General features: G+C 35.2%; 2 protein-coding genes across 2 annotated transcripts; one reads left to right on the plus strand and one right to left on the minus strand.

The window, feature by feature from the left end:
• On the plus strand, nt 232-3324 carry LOC105156099 (cytochrome P450 86B1-like). The gene is given in 4 exon segments (XM_020691230.1): nt 232-1564; nt 1796-1875; nt 1878-2011; nt 2712-3324. Coding segments are annotated over 4 exon segments (1725 nt in total). The 5' UTR covers nt 232-464; the 3' UTR covers nt 3123-3324.
• On the minus strand, nt 6225-8195 carry LOC105156302. Its single transcript, XM_011072399.2, has 2 exons — nt 7801-8195; nt 6225-6980 (listed from the first exon to the last, which is right to left on the minus strand). The coding sequence occupies exons 1-2, from the start codon at nt 8119-8121 to the stop codon at nt 6507-6509; spliced, it is 795 nt and encodes a 264-aa protein (XP_011070701.2). The 5' UTR covers nt 8122-8195; the 3' UTR covers nt 6225-6506.

A 10758-nucleotide genomic window follows, 5' to 3' on the forward strand; every position in this document is an offset into this window, starting at 1 on the left:
GTCATTAAACATAGAGAAAACTTCGTTAGATTAAGGAATTTCGTGTCAAAACTAAATCCCAACACACACATTCATTCACTAAAGTATACGTAGCTGACCAATATTTTGGCTAATGCGTGTTCATAGGTTTGTAGGTAGAGATAAAACTTAGGTCAACTGCAGCCACCAACCTTCCATCCTCCAAACCCCCAAAACCCACCTCATAAAAGGGGTCAAACCAAATACTAGAAAACACTCAATACTCAAAACACACCAATTATCGACCTATGAACTAACCCTTTCCATCCTCAACTTGCCCAAAATCAAACCAGAAGCTGCAAGAAATGCCACATATGGTGATGAGTTAATCCTACATCCAAAAAAGCAGCCTCTCTTTCTGCTCACCAAATCAGTCGACGTATCACACAAACTCATGCACGCCAAGAAATTGCTACTCACACTTGTGTCCTTATAACGCAACACACATGACTACTCCCACACCAATTCATCACTTCTCCAGCAGTTCTGCTGATTCCCTGCAGTCTCCTCATCACCATCTCTTTCGTTCTACAATCATGAATTCTTCTTGGCCTGATTGTAATTCTTCTTCTTTGTTATACGGGTCGGGGAGTTTTGCTCGGTATGGTGGGTTCTTGTCGTTCTTCTCCGAGATTCAGATGCTTGAGCTTCTGCTTGCTGTTGTCGTCTTTGTTGTTATACACTGCTTGCGGCAGAAGAGTCGTCAGGGCCTCCCCAACTGGCCGGTTCTTGGAATGTTGCCGTCGCTTATGCTGGCCCTCCGGGGGGATATGTATGAATGGATTTCTGAAGTTCTGAATCGCCAAAATGGGACTTTCACCTTCAAAGGTCCCTGGTTTACTAATCTCAACTGCGTGGTGACCTCTGATCCTCGCAACCTGGAGTACCTTCTCAAGACGAAGTTTTCGAATTTCCCGAAAGGAGCGTATTTCCGGGACACGGTGCGGGACCTTCTTGGCGACGGCATTTTCAGCGCGGACGATGAAATCTGGCAGAGGCAGAGGAAAACAGCGAGTTTGGAATTTCACTCCGCGAAATTTAGGCAGATGACCACTGATTCCCTACTGGAATTGGTGCACTCCCGTTTGCTGCCTGTCCTGGAGGAATCTGTTCAGAAATCAGCCCGGATTGACCTGCAGGACATTCTGCTCAGGCTCACGTTCGACAATGTTTGCATGATCGCTTTCGGCGTGGATCCAGGCTGCCTGAGACCCGGCCTGCCGGAAATTCCCTTCGCCAGCGCCTTTGAGGCTGCAACAGAAGCAACGACAGCACGGTTCGTTACCCCAACTCTGATTTGGAAGGCAATGAGATACTTTGAGATTGGGAGCGAAGGGAAGCTGAAGAAATGTATAAAACAAGTGGACGATTTCGCTCAGGAGGTTATCCGGGCAAGGAAGAAGGAGCTTTCTTTAGGCAATATAGAGCGGAGATCGGACCTTCTGACGGTGTTCATGGGGCTGAGAGACGATAAGGGGAAGGCATATTCGGATAAATTCTTACGGGATATTTGCGTGAACTTCATCCTGGCGGGGAGAGACACATCGTGCCTGAGACCCGGCCTGCCGGAAATTCCCTTCGCCAGCGCCTTTGAGGCTGCAACAGAAGCAACGACAGCACGGTTCGTTACCCCAACTCTGATTTGGAAGGCAATGAGATACTTTGAGATTGGGAGCGAAGGGAAGCTGAAGAAATGTATAAAACAAGTGGACGATTTCGCTCAGGAGGTTATCCGGGCAAGGAAGAAGGAGCTTTCTTTAGGCAATATAGAGCGGAGATCGGACCTTCTGACGGTGTTCATGGGGCTGAGAGACGATAAGGGGAAGGCATATTCGGATAAATTCTTACGGGATATTTGCGTGAACTTCATCCTGGCGGGGAGAGACACATCGTCGTGTTCCGGCCGGAGGAGGTGAAGAAGATGGAGTATCTGCAGGCCGCCCTGTCGGAGGGTCTCAGGTTGTACCCTTCTGTTCCCGTTGATCATAAGGAGGTGAGACTCGAAACTATATTTACGTGAAACATTTTTTACCACATTTTATTTTAAATTTTTACCCACTACGACTAATGATTTGAAGGTTTTTTGACTCTATATATTTATTTTTTACAATCATAAAATATATTTAATTATTTTTTATAATGAATATAAAGTATAATTTAATTAATTTTAAAAAGTTACATATACGAGATGTTAAAACATTAACAATGAATATTAAATCGTGCTATTAATACAATATATATTACACTGATCATATCAGATGTATAAAGATGACGTTTTTATTTTTATTTAAAAAAATGCTATACAAATATATATACCGATTGAAATAGAAGATATAATATAATTTAAAATAAAAAAATTCAATTTGATGCTCACATGATATGTATTGCATAGTTTTTCATTCAATACGTATGTACATTTTTGTTGGTAGTAAATACATAGTAAAAGTGTGACATAAGTATCTGGATTCCACCCAAAATAAGTTGTACATGTAAAAATAATGGGTTTCTTTTTTAAATATACAATGGGCATGGGGGTGGGGGAAACTTGGGTAGGAGTCTAGATCTCTTCTTCAAGGAGGAGAATTGACGTCAACTCAACTATTGTTGATGATAAAAATATGAGTGCTAAAAGACGACAAATTATTATTCAAAATCAAACTCCTCCTGGGATACTAATGTATGAACATATATAGGTGGTGGAGGACGACGAATTCCCAGATGGCACAGTGCTGAAGAAGGGAACAAAAGTAGTGTACGCAATCTACGCAATGGGGAGAATGCAGGGCATATGGGGCAAAGACTGCCGGGAGTTCAAGCCCGAGCGATGGCTGCGTGATGGCCGTCGCTTCGTGAGCGAGTCTGCTTACAAGTTCACAGCCTTCAACGGTGGCCCTCGCCTTTGCTTGGGCAAAGACTTCGCCTACTATCAAATGAAGTTTGCGGCAGCCTCCATTTTGCTCCGGTACAGGGTGGTAGTGGCGGAGAACCCCCCGGTGGTGCCGAAGATGGCGCTGACGATGTATATGAAGTACGGATTGAAGGTGGAGCTGGCGAGGCGTGATCGTTCAGAACTTGAGAAATATCTCAACGTAAAATTTTGTTGATTGCGTCAATTATTTGTTCTTTTTAGTCCGTACTGTATGAATGCCATTTGAATTGTGTAATGCGCCAACAATGTTTTAGAATAAAGGGAGATGATTTGGAGCATATATATGTAGTTGATTTGTGATGTAAGTAATTACCAATATCTGTTATTTGAAGGTTGATTTATATTTAATAATGGAGATTGAAGCTTGACTAGGCGGACTCCTCCGTAATGTTTGGATTTATATTTTGAGTATTTTATTTTGTGTTTTGGAGATAGAGAGAGAAAAACAAAAATAAATAAGTGTGTGTTAAAAATAAATGGTATGTTTGTATTTGTGTTTTGAGGTAATTTAAAATATTTTAAAATAAATGGTGCAGGTTTTATTTTGGAATTTGAGAAACAAAAATTACTGTTTATTGTCAAATGATGTCTCTTTTATATTATATATAGAAAATTAAAAAACAAAAAACTCACAAATAAGGTATAAAAACATAAAAATAAACATTGAGTGTGTTTTATTTTATCTAAAAAAATATGAAAACATAAAACCAAACATAGCTCTCATTCAAGTTTGGTCAAATGGCACAAACATCCAAAATTGCAAAATTATAAGTGCAATCTTTAAAATTATAATTATAATTATAAATACGTATTTTGTTTAAGGATAAAAATTTACGAGTATATTTTTGAAGTTAATTATAATAATAAGTGTATTTATAATTTTATAAAGGATAAAAAAGTGTTTGTATAATTCGATTTGACCTTAATAAATGTCGACGTGATTTACTCTTAAGATCTCATTTTTTATTTGTTTGTATTAATTTGGGAATAAATTGTTAGTAAATCGATGGCGTTTAATCTGTGATATAAGTTATTTGAGTAATAGAATAAAATCGTTATTAAATTGATGATGGAAAAATTTGTGTTATCAGGATTAAACCCAATCTAGGGGTGGCAAATGGGCCGGTTGGGTTGGGTTTGGGTTGAGTTCAATTGGATTGGTTTAAAAATGGATCCAGTCCAAAATCGGTTCAAATGAATGGATCCAAAATGAGTTGGATCGGGTTAGTATAAAATATTTTATTAATTTGAATCTAAAAATTTTAAAATTTTACACAATGAAAAAAAAGGACAATATATAAATCATTGAAAAAGATAACTACTACTTGTATTAGACGTTATTTCTAACTAATTACCATACACATTAAGATTCATTTTGCTAAATTATAAAATAAAAAATTCTACTAAGTATCTACAAAATATTACATTTTATCAAAATAATTTATAAAATTTTGAATGCTCATCTTAAATGAACACCAAGCCATCCAACCAAATTCTCTATATTTGTTGGGAGGAAATTTTTATTTTCATCATCTTCAGAATTATAAATTGTAATATAAAATAAAAAAATTACGTAAAATACGAAATAAATTACTAAATAATTTGAAATAATAAGAATAACATTATAACCTTTTAATTGAAAATTGAAAGTTCTGTGTGTGTGCGCGTATATGTGTGGAGAAAGAAATGAGTGAGTGCGTTTGATTTTTGATGTGTAGAAAGATAGGAGAGAGTGCGTGCGCTCGTGTGTTTGGTGAAAGAGGAGTGGGTGAGAATAGTGTGTGTGGTGAAAGAAAATACTCGGTTGTGAGTTCTTTGAACCTATTTAAAACTCATATTAAACTCATATAAAATATAATTTTATTTAACTTAAACCTATATCAACCCAGTTTAATTTATAACTAACCCAATCCAATTCAAGACTAGTTGGGTTGGGTTGAACCCACCTTTTCGAGAGTGATTCATCCTTCCCGAGCGCAGCATCCAACTCTCGGTTGTACTGCGCTCTCTAAGTGTGCTTGTTCCCCCCTTCTTCCTTACCCCGACAAGTCTTTGTGAAATAACTCCGACGAGAAGAAAGAAAGAAGGTGTTAAGAGACTCTCCTAGTCCAACTGTAGACACTCTAAGATCATTTTTCAAACTTGCTCCCATTTCGAGTCAAGAGATAGATAAATAAACACATCCCATTACACTGATCGGGGGCATTTGTAGTGACTGAGGGGGTCGAAGACCAAGAGGGTCTAAACCCATATTGACACCCCTAACCCAATCCCATGTTTATTTCATTTTTTAACATGCATGATAAGGGGCATTTTACTTATTTACCCTCATTTTCACGATTCTCTTCTCTTTTCAGCTTTCTGACTGAATAACGGAAAAAAAAATGGATGGAATATTGGAGAAGAATGGGAAACATAGAGGGCATGATTCTAATTTGCCAACAAAAAATTTGAAGAAGACGGTAATTTTACATTCTTGTCCAGATGAACTATGTCAAGCCAGTTAACATACCCACCTATCTTGGTAGGTTTAATTTGTCATTAAAAATATATTTAAGTGGCAATGATTTAATATTTTCATAACACATTTATTAATAATAGTCGTTTCCATGTTGAGCAAAGTCTTAGTGAAATATCCCATCAAGTAGGCCACTCCATTCACCAATAGTAATTATAAAATTATGAAATGTCTACCAAATCCATTCCAATCCTAGTGATTGGGTGGCAACTAACTGAACCTTCAAACCGGCCCTCATCATCTCCTTTTTTCACTCATTTTTCTCATAACACTAATCTCTCTCTCTCTCTATATAAAAGGATAAATTACATTTCATTCAGAGATTCGGTATAATTATAAATTAAAAAATAATTAATATTTTTTTAATATTTGACAAAATTATGTAATTTTTTTAAATTATCGATTTGTCCTTTTTGTATTTTTCAAAGAAAATATTACAAATTATAAAATCGGACGAGGTGGATGAAAAATTTTCGAAAATCATTAAAAAGTTGTCCACTTAATTTGTTAAAGAATTTCATAATTCTTTTTTAAATAAGTAAAATTATAATTTATAATCCACAATGGTGTTTTTTCAGTTCATATTTGTAATGAAGACTAATAAATTGAGCTGGACGACCGTTAAAATGAGGGATATTAATACGTGTTCAAACAACGAGAGAATATTTGTAACTATGTCCAATTCTAAGAGATACTAATTTAAAAAAAAAAAACATCTTCAAAGCGAAACATTAAAGATATATCCATGAGCCAAGAAAATGCACATAGAACAACAAATTACCAAAAGTAAAAATTAGTCTCTTACAATCTAAAATCATCTGAATAGCAACAAATCAATTAAGAGTTAGAAAATTCACACAAAAATTACAAATAATTTGATAAAATTTGTACATAATTCACTCAAGCAAAAATGTTGGCAAATTAATTTTTTAGGTGGACTCCCACCAACATGGAATTTTTTTTTACTCAAATCAGGTTTGATCGTATCTGAACTATACACCAATTACACGGCAAGTATATTGTACTTGTCATATAATTGGCTCAAGTTCGATCAAATTCGATTTGAGTTAGAATTTTTCCACGAACGTGCCGATTCCTGTCTAGCAATCCTCGCAAAATGACCCTTTTCTTGTAATCCCAGGAATCAAAATCACCATCATTTGAACTATTTGTCAATTTCATCAGTTCTTCATTGTAATAACGAGGGATGAGGTAAAACCAGGCAGCCATGCACACAACTGCACACGCCTTGCCCCAAATCAACATTACTATTAATGTCACTGTTGTGATCACTGCTCCAATCTTTGAGTCAAATTTGGCTGTTTTGCCCTTTCTGCCGCCGTCGACGACGGCCGTTGGTTTCTCTCTCGTCCGCCGTGGCTGTGGCGGAGGTACTGAGTCCGACGACTTTGTTGTGGTGTTGCTCTGACTTGTCTGGATTGTATTGTTGTTCTGGGAGTGTCTTGTTGAACCTGACTGGAGTGTGTTCCTTTTCTCAAGTATTTGGTCATCTATCTGAAGTCAAAAGAGACACTAATCCAAATTGGACCAATTCTTTGTACTTGGTGGATTAATTGCGAAAAGAAATAATGCCATTAACAACACAAATTTCTTACAAAATGGTGGAATTTTTTTGATAGTGTACGTTAGCAACAAATTTAGCAAGAAAAATATTTACTTGGTAATAAGCTCATCGCTGATTTTAACAATTATTTTTTTTATTATTTTTGTTAGAAATTTTACTAACAGAAATATTTCTTAGTAAAATTTGGGGGAAAATTTTCTTTTCTTTTCTTTTTTTTCTTTTTGGCTAAGGCCAGATACAAAGTTTTGCAATACTAATTTTTTTAATTATAACAAGAAAATATTTTATTTTTTATGTTAATTTTTCTAATTATCAATAAATTACCCTCTTTTCTAAATTTCTAGCTATTAACATAATTTATTGCAGTGCAAAAATATAACACGAGAGCCATCGTTCCCTAATTTACAGAACAATTAATTATAATTTAATATGAAAATCTAATCATAATCCATTTGCTAGACTCAAAAAATATTGACTACATACAAATAGATTTTATTTTATTTTTTGAGAAAAAACGATCAATTATATCATAAAATATAATTAATTAAATAGATCATATTTCCTAAAATAGCCCCTCTTGATTGAGGACTCGAGTCCTTAAAACTAAAAGTCTACAAAAAAAAAAAAAACCAAAAAAAAAAAAATCATTTTCGACCTTGAATAAATACACAATTTTTTCCAAATCCTATATCAAGATTAATTCAAACTAATTGATAAGAACACCATCCGCACACAAATATTCAACATTACCTTATTAGCCATGATCACTTGATGGGGTGGAGTAGGCCTAAGCTGCCTACTCTTCTCCATCGCAACGTTTCCACTCGAACCAGTCACATAAGATGGCGACGTCACAGACGTTGTTGTACGGCTGATCGAAATAGTTCTGACCAAACCCGATTTTTTCCTCTTAACTTTGACCAATTTTTCAACATATTCACTCGCGGTATCCGTCTCCCATCGTTCTTGAGCACGCCCGAAACAAGCCGTGAGAAAGGAGCACCAGCTGCGGCGTTTCTTGCATATGATCTCTCTGCTATGTTGAGCAGCAGCCATGGAGGTTGCAGGCATGAAGGGCTGAACAACACATCACTTTGAGATATAAATGGAGAGGAAATTGGCTTAGACTAGAATTGGCGTACATGTACATTAATAAATATATATGTATGTAGACTACAACTGTACAAGTAGTAGTTGTATTTATTTCTTAATTTGTGGGTGGAATTTTCGGCTGCTGATTATTATTAGGCAAAATTGTATTTTTTGTCCTGCAATTATAGGTTATTAGCACTTTTGGTCTTGCAATTTTTTCTATTTAGTCCAGAACATCTAATATTTGCAAATTTAGTTTTGTATTGACAATTTTGGTCCCCTTCACATTGGAGATCTCATTTTTATCTTGTAACTACATGTCGGTAGCATTAAAATTATCAACACATAACTAAATTTGTCAAAAAATGACTAAATGTCAGATGTTCATAACTAAGTTCTTCAAAAAAGGACTAAATTTATAAATGAAATGAGTTATAGGATCGGAAGTGCTAACAACATATAGATATAGGACAGAAAATATAATTTTATCTTACTATTATTATTATTGTTATTTTAGGTAAATTACATCGAGTAACACTAAGGTTTGATACAATTACAAATATTTTTTTATTATTTGAGAAATTATATATTAATAACCCATCTGATACGTGATATAATCATGTTACCTTAAACGATAAAAATGAAAATATCAATATAAAATTTCGATAAAATTTTATCAAAAATTAATAAATGAATCGATCGATGAATGTTATTATCAAAGAGTATTAATTATATTTTAAATAATAAAAAAATAATTATAATTTTATCAAAATTTAGGAGAGCTCAACGTAATTTACATTTTCTTTAATTATTATTATGTTTGTTGGTTTAGGCTTTTGGACTTTTAGGGAGTAGTGGGGACTGGGGAGGCGCTTTCAGGTTCACCTTCTACACTTTTCTCCAATAGGAAGAGTAGTCTTGAATTTATTACCTAGATAGGTTGTTTCTATGGTGCACGCTAGCTAGAGTTAAGAGTTTGACGGTTGGATTTGAAGGGTGTTAGCTCTGTTCGGTAATCGCGTGCATCTTTTATTACACTTTTATAATTACTATGACATGTCTTTTTTTAAAATAATTAAAATTTATGTAGTTTTATCGTACTTTTGTTGGTGCGACACCATTGTGTAACATTACAATGGGATAAAGACTCTTTAATTCACCATGATGTAGGACAACTAACTAAAATTAAGCTGAAAATGAATATCTATTTTGAAGATTGTGGGGCATGAACAAAAATATTATTTGAAACAACATACGACAAAAATAAGTTGTAAGAAAACAAAACAACAACCAAATAAGTGCAGTGACTATATTTATAAATGTGGAATATTATCGATTTAGCATGTTGAATTCCGACCATGTAAGTCTGAAAAATTCATCCAAAGTATAAAATACTGCCTTAATACCAAAATTTATGAGTTGGAAAAAGAACCACCCCGTGAGGCAACATTCGTATAATTAAAAACAAAAAAAAATGCTCTACCTGATCTTCCTCGAGGTCTTGGGGGCTTCGTTACCACAAGTAAGAGTTGTCTACTCTTCTTCACCCACCTCGAAGCCGAAAAGAGGCGAACCACTCTAAAAAATAAAAAATATAAAAAATTAATTACACACTAAAGGAGGGATAGACATAAAAATACCTTTCATTATTATTAGAGGAAGACAATTTGATGACCGATCGCACATTCCACAATGCATGAAAATCCTCTAGTATAACAGGGAGTCTCATCTCTTGAAAATGACGTCGAAATCCCTCAAACACATAAAAGAATTGAATAACCTTTACTAATAGAGAGTAGGAGTAAAAAAAAATTAAAATATACTTGGTGATGGAGTGGTGGAGGTCTTCACTTTTCATCCTTTTGACATGGAATCAAGACGACCCCCCGACATTGTGTGCCTTCTCCCAAAGTGCATGGAGCGCCAACCGTTGCGCTCGTGCCATTTGCCTTGAGCAGGCCGCTCCTACTTGAGGCACAGCCTCGAGCCCAAGTAGGCAGGCCATTGCCCCAGCCGAGGCTTGTGCCTCGCCAGCTAGAGTTTCTTCGCTCCAGCTCGAGGCTTGTGCCTCGAGTTGGCGAGCACGAGTCCACGCAACCTACCTCCTTCCTACCACCTGACCCAACAACTTGGGCCACTTTCAACGATAATATTGAGTTTGGGTAACACATCTTGGGCCCATTAACTGTTAAATATTAATCCAAATAGTTATTCAATCTAAATCAACTCTTTAAATACTTTTTGTGTCTTCTTACTCTCATATGACTTATTTGTCTAGTAACTCATTTGAGAGTGGGGGTTATATGATATATATTGTAACGTCCGTAGAATTTTTCACGTAATTGGGAGACTAATTGGTAATTATTAAAAATTTAAATTTAATTAGTAAATAAATTATAGATTGAATTTGGAATGTACTAACACTTGAACGGATTAAATTGAAGTTTATTATAATATTTGGAAGTAAATTATACTAATTAGGAAATTAGGAAGGACACAATGGTAATTATCAAAAGTATAATATATATATAAAAAAAAAAAAAAGGAAAAAAGAGGTGGGCAGTGGCATGTGCTGCCACCGCCTCCCCAATTATTAAACATATATATATATATAAG

Source organism: Sesamum indicum, linkage group LG2, assembly GCF_000512975.1.
Source record: "Sesamum indicum cultivar Zhongzhi No. 13 linkage group LG2, S_indicum_v1.0, whole genome shotgun sequence".
NCBI lineage: Eukaryota > Viridiplantae > Streptophyta > Magnoliopsida > Lamiales > Pedaliaceae > Sesamum > Sesamum indicum.

Excerpts from the sequence above, each read along its gene's own strand:
- LOC105156302 (XM_011072399.2), bottom strand. The coding sequence starts at position 8,121 with ATGCCTGCAACCTCCATGGCTGCTGCTCAACATAGCAGAGAGATCATA. Across the intron at positions 6,981-7,800 it reads AAGTGATCATGGCTAATAAG|ATAGATGACCAAATACTTGA; the intron begins GTAATGTTGAAT and ends TTTTGACTTCAG.